The sequence below is a fragment of the Peromyscus californicus genome, unplaced genomic scaffold, assembly GCF_007827085.1.
Source record: "Peromyscus californicus insignis strain IS unplaced genomic scaffold, ASM782708v3 Scaffold_14__1_contigs__length_90479793_seg_2, whole genome shotgun sequence".
NCBI lineage: Eukaryota > Metazoa > Chordata > Mammalia > Rodentia > Cricetidae > Peromyscus > Peromyscus californicus.
Genome location: NW_026294436.1, coordinates 12,683,166 through 12,697,132, shown reverse-complemented (window position 1 = coordinate 12,697,132; position 13,967 = coordinate 12,683,166). Strand labels below are relative to the sequence as shown.

The 13,967-nt window shown below is 46.3% G+C and overlaps 2 protein-coding genes across 3 annotated transcripts in view; one reads left to right on the top strand and one right to left on the bottom strand.

Moving 5' to 3' along the window:
• Lypd1 (LY6/PLAUR domain containing 1) overlaps positions 1-9,728 on the top strand; it is a 44,601-nt gene extending 34,873 nt beyond the window's left edge. For both annotated transcript variants that reach the window (XM_052736781.1, XM_052736782.1), the window contains one exon: positions 9,268-9,728. In XM_052736781.1, the coding sequence (XP_052592741.1) occupies positions 9,268-9,503 (236 nt within the window). In that variant the 3' untranslated portion in view covers positions 9,504-9,728. The remainder of the gene's footprint in view (positions 1-9,267) is intronic.
• Positions 9,729-9,842: 114 nt separating this feature from the next.
• On the bottom strand, positions 9,843-12,382 carry LOC128109625 (G-protein coupled receptor 39-like). The gene has a single exon (XM_052736783.1). It carries the CDS (start codon positions 10,435-10,437, stop codon positions 9,946-9,948), a length of 492 nt encoding a protein of 163 aa, XP_052592743.1. The 5' UTR covers positions 10,438-12,382; the 3' UTR covers positions 9,843-9,945.
• Between the last annotated feature and the right edge of the window lie 1,585 nt (positions 12,383-13,967).

Below are 13,967 nucleotides of genomic sequence, written 5' to 3'. Positions count from 1 at the left end.
ATGTGCTCACTCCCAGGATCCCCTAGCAGACATGTAGGAAGAGCCTGGTTGTTGCGGCACTGAAAGGGGGAAGCTATTTGATAAAAATTGCTCATTGGGGCTGTTATTTTCAAAGGTCATTTCAGAACGGTACTTCATTCTCTTCCCTTTTGATTGCAAATGGTTACAAAAAGGGTCTCATTTGTTTTTCTACCCCTGTGACTATGCAGCATCTCTCCTCAGAGACGGCTAATATTACCTCTTTGCTGTGTATTCTTCCAGAGAGATTTTATGCTTGTAAAATGATGTGTATCTGTATATAAGCTTCATTCTCTCCACAACCCCCGAAATACACACATGTGAACATGGCAGGCAGTATGAAGAATGGTTAAGAGTATAGTTTGTAAATCACATTTCCTGGGTTCAAATCCTAGCTCTAACCACATGTCACCTGTATAAATGACTTCACTGATGCCTGTGTCAGCTTCCATGTCTTAGAAAATTGTGTTGAGGTCATTACAACAATTACATAAATGAACTCGTACTGTAAAGTTCTTCAAACATATCTGTACTATAGGATGTGCTGACTGGGTTTTTTGTCACCCCGACACAAGCTAGAGTCATCTGAAAAGAAGGAATCTCAAGTAAGAAAATGCCCCTATCAGACTGGCCTGTAGGCAAGTCTGCATTTTCTTGATGAAGGATAGATGTGGGAAGGCCCAGCCAGCCCACTGTGGGTGGTGCCAACCCCTACACAAGTGGTCCTAGGTCATATGAAAAACCAAGCTGAGCAAGCCATGGAGAGAAGGCCAGTAAGCAGTGCTCCCCCATGGCCTTTGCTTCAGTTCCTGCCTCCAGATTCCTGCCTTGAACTCCTGCCCTGACTTCCTTCAATAATGGATTGTGATCTGGACACATACGCCAGATAAACCCTTCCCTCCCCCAAGCTGCTTTTGGTTAGTGTTTTATCACAGCCACAGAGAGGAAACAGGGAAACAGAAAGAAGCAAACGTTCCTTCATTAAATCTTAAAAAGGAGAAGAAAAAGAAAAGCGAGGAGCGAGGAAGGAAATGTCCGACTCTATTTCACTTTACAACAAAATGTCTCTCGGCTGTTTCCTCATTTGATGCTTGGGAGAATTCTCTCTGTGCTGATGAGATGCAGGCTGCTTAGCAGCTCCCTGGTGACAGACAGAGCAGTTGTCCACCCTCGATACTAGAGACACCCCTTGATGACTGACCTCAGGTATGGACAGTTTGCGTTTCTGCAGATGGCAGACAGGTTCATCAAGTGGGATCACGGGGTCAAGGAGTGTGCACGTTCCTGGTGTTGATGGCTGCTGCCACCTTGTATTCATGGCATTTACACCTGTCTGCCCTCTGAACCAGTGCAGTGAGGAGAACCTGCTCGCAGAGCCCAGGAAACCGGCGCTAATAAGCCCTGTGAACTTTGCCCATGTGCTAAGCAGGACTTGTAGCTCACTGAAGTTTTAATTTGCACATCTCTTCGGGGTGGAGAGGATGAGTACCACAGCATTTGTGCCCAGGCCTTCTTGTCTCGTCTGTGAACTGTCCATCATCCACTAGCTCCACTTTTCAGACAAGGAACTACTTATTTATTTCTTACTAAGTGCTTGGACCATTTTATACATTAAGGAAACTTAATCATTATAGTTATTTGTGTGTGTGTGTGTGTGTGTGTGTGTGTGTGTGTGTGTGTGTGTGCGCGCGCGCGTGTGCATGTAGTGTTTACTTGTATTCATGTGTGTATACATGTGTGAATGCAGGTGCACGAATGTGTATACATGTGTGGAGGTCAGGTATGTCCCTCAGTGGCTCTTTACCTTCTTTTTATTTTATTTATTTTGTCTTTTTCTCTATTTTTTAGACAGGGTCTCTCATTGAGCATGGGGTTCACTGACTGCGCTAGACTGTATGGCTGTTGAGCTCCAGGGCTTTGCCTCTCTTCACTCAGCACACCCAGCTCTGGGCTTACAGATGTGTTCTGCTGCAGCATCTGGCTTGTACGTGGGTGTGAGGAGTTAAGCCCGGCCCTCATCCTTGCATGGCAAGCATGTTACCCACTTCCCAGACACCCCTTTTTACTTTAAATAATATTTCAAAATTAAATTTATTTATTTTTTTGAGTTTATATTTAGTTACATTTCTCCCTTCCCTTTCTTCCCTCCATAACCTCCCACAAGCCCCTCCCTTCTCTCCTTCAAATTCACGGCCTCTTCTTCACTAATTATTATTGCATGCATATATGTATATACATACATTCCATACACACTCACATATGCATACACACACACACACACACACACACACACACACACACACACACACACACACATAAAACCTAAATCTTGGCCAGGTGGTGGTGGCGCACGCCTTTATTCTCAGCATTCGGGAGGCAGAGGCAGGTGGATCTCTGTGAGTTCGAGGCCAGCCTGGGCTACAGAGTGAGTTCCAGGAAAGGCACCAAAACTACACAGAGAAACCCTGTCTCGAAAAACCAAAAAAAAAAAACAAAACAAAAAACCCCACCACCACAGCAACAAAACAAAACAAAAAACCTAATCTAACCCCTTCAGTTCCTATAATGCTACCCGTATATATGCTTTCAAGACTGACCCTTTATCACTGTACAGCCAGTTGGTGTGCTCTCCCCAACCTCTCCCCTTCCCAGCTTTCCTCAGCTGCCAATGGCCCTTTGTGTAACCTTTGTGTAAGGCTGAGGCCTCATGGACTTTGCTCTGTCCAGTTTGGCATTGATATCTTCCTTGCTCAGATCATGTTTGAACAGTCGTGTTGGTGGGAATTTATGGGTATAGCTTTTGATATTATTAGGAGACACAATTTTACAGTAAATTCTCTGGTCCTCTGGCTCTTGCAGTCTTTCTTCCTTAGGTGTGGGAGTGTCCTGTACATGCATACAAGGGGACTGGACTCCACAACTGTGTGTTTTGATTGGTTGTGGTTTTATGCAATGGTCTCTGTTGCAAAAAGAAGTTTCCTTGGTGAGGGGTGAAGCCTGCACTTATCTGTGGGTATCAGAACTAATGCTTACAGATCGTTTGTAAGGACTGTGCTGGTTTAGTAAATTAGTAGTTGGAGACTCTCCTCCAACAATGACCTCACCAGCACTGACTAGTTGACTAGGTTTTCGGTACCAGGCATAGTCTCTCTTTTGTTGAGTGAGTCTTCGGTCCAATAAGAGAGCCACTGGCTGCCACCAAGGTGTGCTTGCCCCTACTGGACCTTCAGAGTTATCATGCCATGCTGGTCCCGATGTGGTTCATGGGTGTCACAGATGGGCAGGACTGTTGGTTGCCTTCCTCCTTTGGAAGTTTACTGTTTTGCTTTTTACTTTTTATTTCTGATACACACACACCACATATGTTTAGGATTTTAAAAATATATATATATATATATATATTTATTTACTTATTTTGTATTTTTCCATTTTTTATACTCTGTGTGTGTGTATGTATGTTTATATGTCCCCTCCTAAAAGCTCTTAAGATCAAAGGACAACTTTGGGGACTCGGTTCTCTTCTTCTATCACATGGGTCCCTGGGATCGAACTCATGTCACTTGATTTACCCGCTAGCATTTTTTTTAAGGATTTTTTAAAAGATTTATTTATTTATTATGTATACAGCATGCATGACTGCAGGTCAGAAGAGGGCACCAGATCTCTTTACAGGTGGTTGTGAGCCACCATGTGGTTGCTGGGAATTGAGCTCAAGACCTCTGGAAGAGCAGTCAGTGCTCTTAACCTCTGAGCCATCTCTCCAGCCCTTAAAAATATTTTTATTAAAATATTATTACATCATTTTTCCATTTCCCATTCTTCCCTCAAACCCTTTCCATGTCTTTTGTCTTTTCCATCTAGCCCCTCCCATACTCACCAGGGGTTCCCTCTCAAACTTATATCCCCTTTTTTTTGATTATTATTTCTACACACACACACACACACACACACACACACACACACACACACACACACAAAATATATTGATATAACCTGCTTAGTCCATTTAGTCCACTGGGATTGAGCTCCACCTTTCCACAGCTGGTCACATTGGTATTGGATAACCAATTAGGGGACTCATCCCTGAAGACTCATTCTCCCTCTCTTAACAGTCATTAGTTGCCTCTAGCTCTTTGTGGGTGAGGCTCCTTGAGACTTCTCTTTTCCACATTAGCTTGTCTATTGGTATTGTCATTGTTCAGGTCCTGTTCAAGGCAGCCATCCATTGCAGTATCACAGGGACAGCTTCCCTGTCTGTTCTGGGAGATGTGATCTCACAGTAGACTTTCTGGCCCTCTACCTCTTACAATCTTTCTAACCTCTCTTCCCAGAAGAACACCCTCTGTTCAAGCTGGGTACCCCATGATCAACTGTTCTCTGTATTTTGGCAGGTTGTGGTTTTCTGGATCATCTCTGTCTGCTGCAAAGAGAAGTTTCTTTGGTGAGGGATGAGAGCCACACTTACCTGTGATTCTAAGACTAAGTATTGAGGATGCAGTTAGGTGTCACTCTGTCCTAGTAAAGCCACAGTCCAAGCATGCCTCTACGATCCATGACCTCACTAGCCCTAGGTAGTTGTTGGTTACTGCCAAGACATGAGTGCCACTACTGCACCTTTAGGACTATCTTGCCACACTAGCCATTGTGGTTCACAGACTTTACAGCTGAATAGGTCTGTTGGTTGCTTTTCTCTTTAGGGAGTTTGCATAGCACCTTCTTTTACTATGAAAGCTAGTCATTAGGGAGGAGACTTTCAGGCTAGCTCTAGCTAGACTCTCCTGAGTCCTGTGTTTGAAGTAGGTGGTGTCTTCAACAATAGAGACTCACCTTCAACCTCGGGGAGACAAGCAAGGGCAACAGTAATAGCCTACGCTGTTTTGGAAGCCTCTTGAGTCCCCTTGACCAACAGCTCAAAAGAAGGTTCCTAATGCCTGGTGCTGAGGTTTTTGTTAGATGCTCTATGGCTCTTGGGGGAGCCCTGTCAGCCCAAGCGATGTAACGCCATTGTGTGTGTGTGCCACACAGAGACATCATTTGCCTAGTTGCATCATTCAACTAGGATGAGCTTTTTTCCCTTTAAGTAGCTGGATTGGTGAATGGCAGCACTTTTAAAATGGAGGTTGGCACAGAATAGACCCACAGAATCAACTAACCAGGGCACATAGGGGCTCACAGAGACTGAACCCACAATCAGGGAGCCTGCATGGGTCTGACCTAGGTCATCTGCATATATGTTATGGCTAAGTAGCTTGGTGTTCTTGTGGGACTCCTAACAAGGGGAGCAGGGGCTGCCTCTGACTCTTTTGCCTGTTCTTGGGACCCTTCTCCTCCTACTGGGTTGCCTCATCCAGCTTTGATATGAAGGTATGGGGCTAGTCTTATTGCAATCCCATGTTTGGTGGATATCCCTGGGGGGGGGGGGGCTGCTCTTTTCTGAAGGGGAATGGAGGAGGAGTGGATCTGGGGGAGAGGGGAGGTGGGGGTGGGAGCTAGGAGGAGAGGAGGGAGGGGAAACTGCAGTCAGGATGTAATAGACGGGAGAAGAAAAAATTAAAATATAAAATAAAATAAAATCAAGGCTAGGAATATATCGTGTAAAACTTAATTTTCTAACAGGCAGAGTGAATGGAAACTTTTTAGAGAATGCCTGGGAACTGAAACAATGCCTCCTACATATGAGCATTCCTACACTCTCCCTGCATCTCCAGAGCAGCTGACTTCCAGGATGGCTGACCAGTGCTAGAAAATCAATCCCTACAAATATGCAGTTACAGAAAAAAAAAGTAACATGAAATTACATGTTTTAGAGAAAGCTGAAAGTACTTCTTAACCTCCCTTTAAGAGTTTCAGGTGGTTTGAATCTTTACTATTTCTACACTACACGCCCAAACTGGCAATTCTTCTGGAGGAGGGGTGCAAACCAAAACCACATTTGCCCAGACACCTGCAGGCAATTGCTGGGTAAAGGTCCCTGGCTTCTGATGGAGGACATTATATCACTCAGCAGCAAAAAGCACCATGCAGACTTGAGACCCTGGCTTCTGAGTCTGGTGTCATTATTTCATCTTATCCATCCCAAATCAAAGCCATTTGTTTATAGAAGAAGGTTCACATACACACACACACCAAAGCTCATTGTCCAAGTCAACACATCTTGCAAACTCATTCATCTCCATGCTTAGTTGGCTACTGAATTAGTTATTACGCTCATTGCTGTGGCCAGATGGATACCTAACAAAAAGCAACCAAAGGAAAGGTTCACTTTGTCACATGTAGGAGTGTCCATGACATTGTGATGTGACGCTGTCATCCACAAATGTGTCGGGCCACATTCATAGCTGTGCTAGGACACTAGGCTGGTTACCGCTGAAGTCTAAGAAGGATACAGTCTCTCATCGGGGAGAAGGCATGGAGATAGCAAGAGTGTAACGCAGCTGGCCACAGTGCACCTGCAGTCAGAAAGCAGTGTGCAGACAAGAGGTGGGACCAGACGATCCAACCTCAAGGCTGATCCCCAGTGATCCACTTCCTCCAGCCTCCACCTTCAGAAGACTCTCTAAACCTTTCCAAACAGGGCCGCTATCTAGGGACTAAGACTTCAAACACATGAGCCTCTGGAGGGCATTTCTCATTCAAACTACACTTGCCACCATAATATGTTCTATTGCAGATGACAGCAGAGAGTCTGATGATGGGACCCGGGCAAGCTACTAGGCCTCAGTAACCAGCCCTCAGGCTCCGGATCTGCACAAAGTCATGGGGGCCTTCCTCCTAGTGCTTCCAGCCATGTTAGTCAGCTTCTCATCACTGGAGCAAAATGCTTGAAATAATCAATGTGGGGAGAAGAAAGGCTTGTATTGGTTCAGTTTTGAGGGGGGCTGCGGAGACCTCTCAGGCAGCAAAGTGCACATAATGCAAGCACAAAGGGCCTGAATTTGATGCCCAGGACAAATACTTTAAACAAATCCATATGTGGTGGTACATGCTTATAATTCTTTGGGCAAGATGGGTGGTTCCTGGGAAACAATATCTGAGGTTGATCGCTGGCCTCCACATGTACACACACACACACACACACACACACACACACACACACACACACACACAAGCATGGGGGCTGGAAGCTCAATCCATGGTCAGGGACCTGTGGTGATACAGCATATTATGGTAGATGCATGTGAAGAAATAGGGCCCCTCATCCACAGCCGAGAGAGAGAGAGAGAGAGAGAGAGAGAGAGAGAGAGAGAGAGAGAGAGAGACTAGAGTGCCACTGTCCCCTTTAAGAACATACATGCTGTGACCTGAGACCTCCTCCTGAACCTCACCTACCAGCAGCACCAGGCTGGGGACCAAGCTTTTTCTACACAGGACTTTCCAGGGCACACTATATCTAAACTTTAGAAACTGAACTGAACGAGCTGGCACATGGTAGCCATCTGCCCAGTGTCTGACTGCCGGGAAGGCCCTTACATACTCAGCTGTTAAAACTGTTAATACTTTGAGACAAGGGCTTATGTAGCCCCAGGTGGTATCAAACTCACAACGGAGCTGAGGATGACTGGACCCCCGATTCCCATGCCTCTGCCTCCCAAGTGCTAGGGTTACAGGTATGCACCACTACAGCCAACGTGCTGGGTAGAATCCAGGGCTTCATGCCTGCTGAGGCATCTGTCAACAGTGACACATCCCTAGTCTTATAATCATTATTATGATGGTTGCTTAACTGTAGTGAACCCTCAGCTTTGAAAGAAAAAAAAAATCCTATAATCATCAGGGATGCCCTGACAGCTCCTCTGGGATTGGACAAGACACCTGCACTCCTTGAGATGAGCTCTGTAGTCTTTTCAGAGAGCTTCTTTGTCTGCGTGGTGAGTACACATGCACATATGTGTGTTGTGCACTTGCGTGTGGGGAAGCCAGAGCTCTGTATCAAATGTCTTCCTCAGCTACTTCTCCATATTAGTCTTTAAGTCGGCGTCTCTCTCTGTGCCTGGGTTAGGTTCGGCCAGCTGGGCGGTAAGCTCCAGGGATGATAAGCCTGTGTTACCATACCTGGCTTTTAAACATGTGTTCTGGGGAATCTTAACTCTGGTCCTCATGGTTGCAGGGCAAACACTTTGCCCACTGAGCCATCTCCCCCCCCCCCCCCCGCAACCCCAAAATCTTCTGTTCCCATGGTGTCTGTTGTCAACAACCAGCTCTTTGATGCCAACTTGTCCTGAGGGCAAACTGCTTCCTGGAGAACGAGGCTATCCTGAGTACACTGTCAGTGCCTCTACCTGCTCTTTAAACGTAGTGTACCCCTAAAATTTGGGTTCCTACGTTAGAGACCGGGATTACTCCCTTTGAAATTTGTTCTGTATTCAGAGAATTCTAGGATTTAATAAACTCATGGTTGGAAGCCGTCTCTCTCTCTGGCCACTTATTAGGCAATAGCAGAGATAATATCTAGATATGTGGTATGTGGTCCTAGCATGAGACAGATGGTTTGAACAATAACAAATGAAAGAAAAACCTTGTTGTCTAGTATAACACAGGAGCTAATTTAAAAATAGGCCTTGTCATTGGGGTGATGGCTTGGTCAGTAAAAACACTTGCCATGAAGCATGAGGACCTGAGTCTGATGCCCAGAACCCATATAGAAAAAGCTGGGTATGGGGGCGGGAGAGATGGTTAAGAGTATACATACACTGCTCTTACGGAAGTCTTGAATTTAGCTCCCAACACCTCTATAAGGCAGCTCACAACCACCCATAACTCCAGCTCCAGGGGAATCCAATGCCCTTTGCTGGAGTCTGAGGATACTGCCCACACACATACATATACATTGCACAGACACACATACAGAGAGAGAGAGAGAGAGAGGGAGAGAGAGGGAGAGAGAGAGAGAGAGACAGAGAGACAGAGAGACAGATAGACAGAGACAGAGAGAGACTTTGATTTCAATAGCTCTTTATTCATGGATACAGCAACTAAAATAGCTGTCAGAACAATTTTGTCCAAAGCGAAACCGTGTCTGTCACATTCACTGTAGATTCTGTATGACCTCCATGTAGTCACCCAAAAGGACTCCCAGCATAGCGCAAGCCTGAGAGTTCTTACACCCCAAGCCATCTCCTAGCTCAGGGGACAAGAACCCTTTCTGTGGGATGAGTTAAGGAAAAACTATGCACTCAGATCTGGGCTCAAAGTAACGGCTGGCCTACGGGCCGCACATGCTAACCCCACTTCTCTGGGCCTGTGTTGCAGGGATCATGTACCGGAAGTCATGTGCGTCGTCAGCAGCCTGTCTCATCGCCTCGGCTGGGTACCAGTCCTTCTGCTCCCCTGGGAAACTGAACTCCGTATGTATCAGCTGCTGCAACACTCCTCTCTGCAATGGGCCGAGGCCCAAGAAAAGAGGCAGTTCTGCCTCGGCCATCAGGCCAGGGCTTCTCACTACCGCCCTGCTCTTCAACTTAGCCCTCTGCTTGGCACACTGCTGAAGCTCAAGGAGATGCCAACCCCTGCTGCACCATCTGTCTGGCCCGCACTCTCACCTCCCTGAGTCTCTTCTGGGTGTCCTTTTATTCTGGGTAGACAAAGGGGTCCTTTTGTTCCCTTTCAAGTAACGCAAGATTGCCATGCACAAACACTTTGTAAGCTCTGAAGCAATTCAGTCTGAATTTCCGTGTGTAGTTGAAGAAAAAGCATAGCACGGAAAGCCCAGATCTTCCTGTCCCAATCCATGTAGCCACCGCCAAGGCCAGCCTGGAAGAATCAGCCCTTAGAAATCACTGAGATATGCATCTGCCCTTCCCAAAGCCTCGAGTTTCCATTCTGTCCCTGATAGGAGTCACAGTCTATTGGGGAACTGCTGTGTGAAGGTGACTTCGCTTTTGTGGGAGGGAAGAGCCAGTTTCTGCTCAAGGCTTCTGAACTTGACATTCACACTTCTTGCTCCTGTAAACCATTTTCTGTGGTGGCATCAGCTGGTTTGGTCTCTGAGTCAGTCTGTGGTGACTCAGGACTCAAGGGCTGGGGCTTAGCCTCTCCGGGCCTGGCCTCGGCCTGAAAAGTGCTTAAGAAGACCTTGTTAGTTCTCCGGGAGGAAGAGTTTCTCTGAGAGTTCCGCCGGGAGGCTAGGAAGATGAGGGGACTGCGGGCTGAGCTGGTGCTGGCCTTGGCGGAGCTGAAGTGGGCACGCAGGCGTTTCTCCTGGTTGGCATGCTGCAGAGTCAGCCGGCAGCAGAGCACCTGCCAGAACACCTTCCGGAACTGCTGAGAGGACACATTGTAGAGGAGAGGGTTGACCACGGAGCTGAGGTAGAAGAAGGTGTTGGAGAAGGGGAGAAGGATCATGTAGGCCCTGAAGTACGGCTTGGTCCATTCATCCTTGGGTTTGGCTGCAGCCATGATCCGCCGCACCTGATTTGGCATCCAGCACACGGCCAGTGTCACCACGATCAGTCCTGGGCAGGCAAGAACAGGAGAGAAAAAGAGATGGGGGAGAAAAACAGCATGAGAACAAAAATAAATAAATAAAACCCATAAAATATTCAGCCCTTGGTTCTGTTGCTTACTGGCCAGGAAACGGTACCAATTTTTCAGTGCTGTGCTTGACGGCTTCTTTTTGCCACTGGCAAAGGAGAATTTAATGCTGCTTCAAGCTCGGGGGACTTGGCTATGTTAAAGAGCGCTAAATGCTTTCGACAGTGTATTTATACCTGTGGATGCCCGTTCATTTTCAAAATGTTTTCATTGTTGCGCGTGTATCCAGAAAATATCTCATGTTGGCCATAAATCTGGTTTTGTCTTTTTGTTTCTGGGTGGGCCCATAAGCTATAGCCACACTAGGTGAAATGGTATTGTTTTGTAAATAATGACTGAACGAAGAAGACCCAGTGACATTCTTAAGTCAAATGGGGGTTGTTTCTCTTTGGTTAAACAAATATATTTCATGACAATGAGTTTGCATCGAATTTCAGGAGAAGCCAAATCAGGGACAGATTATTATAGAGAAGTACCACTCAGTCCCCCTCTTGGTGCATGAGACATTTGGATGCCCTGTGCTTGAGTTCTGCCTTACATAACCACAGCCACTTCTACAGTTCTGACAAACTGAAATCGGCAAAACAAGACATTTTACATAGACATATATATGTAGATGAAGTAATATATAAATATATGTCCCCAAAGATATACACACCTCTATCCATGATGCTTCTATCTATTTCAGTAAAGCATTTTCGGAACCAATGCCCCTCCTACCTTCACATGGGAAAACAAATTATCCCAAACACCCAAATCTCTGAAACTCATTTTGTGTACAGACAGGGGCACACCCTCTGCCTCTGTAGCACTGAGCTGCAGTGTGGATGGCCAGGAGTGAGGAGGTCCTACCGAAGAGGGAGGTACTCAGCTCACCCCCTTCCAGACACTCATTTGGATGCCCCACGCTTTCATTCTGGCTTACATGATCACAGAGTCTTCTATACTCTGACAAACACCTGGAATCACAAGATGGCTAGACTTTATCAACAAGAAAAATAAGCCCTGGGAATCTTTTGGGCTTTCTCTTTTCTCAGGAAACTGAGCAGCCAGAGCAAAAATTCCCATGAGGGGGGCTGATATCTTAAAGCAAGAGTCTGATGGGACCAGTGAGATGGATGGTCAGCAGTTAAGACCTAAGTTCTGTTCTGAGTACCCACATCAGACAGATCACAATGGCCCGTCACTCCAGCTGCAGGGGAATTTGACCCCCTTCTGGCCACCTCAGCACCTACAGTCCTGCACACACCCCTCCCAACACATACAAAATTAAACGTATTTTTTTTTTTAATTTTGCATTTTACAAGTGTTTCCTCCCACTCTGACACCAATTTTCTAGGAAACTACGGAGAAGTAACAATTGGTAGTCACTGTTTCTTGCCTAGAGTAGATGGTAAATAGATCATTAGTTAATGGTCGAGGGCATGCAGACATGTTCATGAGCCCAAGGTTACCCGAGTATCCTGTGGCTGATGAAGGAGGAGACCTTGACAGTACATAACTCAGCTGCCCCCAAAGACAAACCCTCTAAACAAAGCCATCTGTCAGCAGGGAGGGCCTGGGAAACTCTGGTCCTTTGTGAATTTCTAAAGATTCCTTCTGTCAAACCTCAGCCAGGGCTTTGAGATAAAAACCAATCTGCTTGTTTCTTCCCTTTGAATTTGCTTTCCTGAGAACAGTCAGTAAATCTAGGAATAAAATAGGCAACGCAACATATTGATCCGATGAAAGAGCAAAATAAATAAATAAATACTATCTCGAGTCAAGAGCAGATTCCAAATCACCTTGTTACCACTGCTGGATAAAAACAGCAAAAACAGACACTTCCTGATTTAAAAAAAAAAAAAAAAACACAAAAAACAAAAAAAAAAACACTTGCACAGGAAGCTGGGACTTTGAGGAGCTCCCAGCCACCCAAGCCAGACTTGTTTTGAAGTTGTGTAGTTCTGAGTTCAGTATTGATTATGAAGGAGAACAGATGCCTGACTATGTGAGGAAGCTACATGTTTTCACAAAGCTTCACGTTTGTTTGTTTGTTTGTTTGTTTCTGTCACTGAGTTTTGCCAAACAAGTCTAGCCCATGATCTGAGGATGTGTTTGTTAAAACATGGAAATGGAGCACACAGCTTTCTGTGCGCGCTCTGCGACATGGTGGGAAGTTGCTCTCTGCGGATCTAGAAAGCTGACTAGGAGCTCCTTGTACCCCCCACAGGCTGAACATGGCACAGCTCTGAGAGCCAACCGGCAAAAGAGATGAGAGAAGGCAGGGTGGGAAGGGGAGAGGTGTTGGGGAGGAAGGGGAGGCACATCAGGACAGAGGGGGAGAGACGTTGGGGAGACAGGGGAGAGGTGTTGGGGAGACAGGGGAGAGGTGCTGGGGAGACAGGGGAGAGGTGTTGGGGAAGAGGAGGAGGAGAAGTGTCCTAAATCTCTTTCTGCAGTGCATTGCCCTCTGTTCTCCTCATCACCTGCTTACACATCCTTTCGTTAGCTTCCTGCATGCGCTTGCTCAGCCCCAACCATCCTTCATCATCATCCCATTGAAAGAAGGAGATTTTAGTTTAGTTTAGTTTTTTTTTTTAAGAAGAAGAAAAAGAAGAGAAAAAAGAGGAAGAGCAGGGGGAGGGGGAAGAAACCCAGTGTCCAGGTAGACGAAAAGGGATGGGCCAGACTGTGATCCAGAGCTCGCTTTGTAGTTTCAGCCAGGATTTGTGAAATTGAAATGAGATAGCAAACGGCAGCTGGGTCTGTTTGAATGAGTAGCAGCAAATGGGAGAAAAGATCAGAATTCCTCCATGAGAAGGAGCCTGGTAAGGAAGCTAGGCTTTCTGGCTGTGGAAGTAGGCTGGTAGGACAGTGAGTTCAGACTTGGAAGAAGAAAGACAGAGTGTGAATAAAAATGGATGGGTTCTAACCGGTACAGACAAGCAGGTCTAGACATAGACCATGGAGCTGGGAAACTAGCTTCCTCCACTCCAGCTTCTGTGCTAGGCACTTACTCCTCACATGGGGTTTTCTCCTGACAACCCAGACAGGTCAACGCAGTCAGGATCTTCACTTAACCTGCCCATCTCCCAAACCTGTGATGCAGGATCCCTTGTCCTCTCAAGATGCAACACTGCCAATGTCTCCTGTTTTCAGTTTGTTAAAGAAACACAGGCAATGTGGCTACAGAGGTGGCTTAGCTGTTAAAGTGCCTGCCTCCCAAGAGTTCAGGTCTCTGGTACCCACGTGGATGCTGGATGGACAGGATAAAGAGCCCACCTGTAGTGCCAGCCTTGGCAAGTGGACACTAGGGGTTCCCAGAGAAACATGGGTAGTAATACTAGCCAGATTGGTGAGCTCTGGGTTTGACTGAGAGGCCTTGCTTCAGTGAATAAGGTGGAAGAGTTAATTAACAAGGATCAAGAACTGGACGT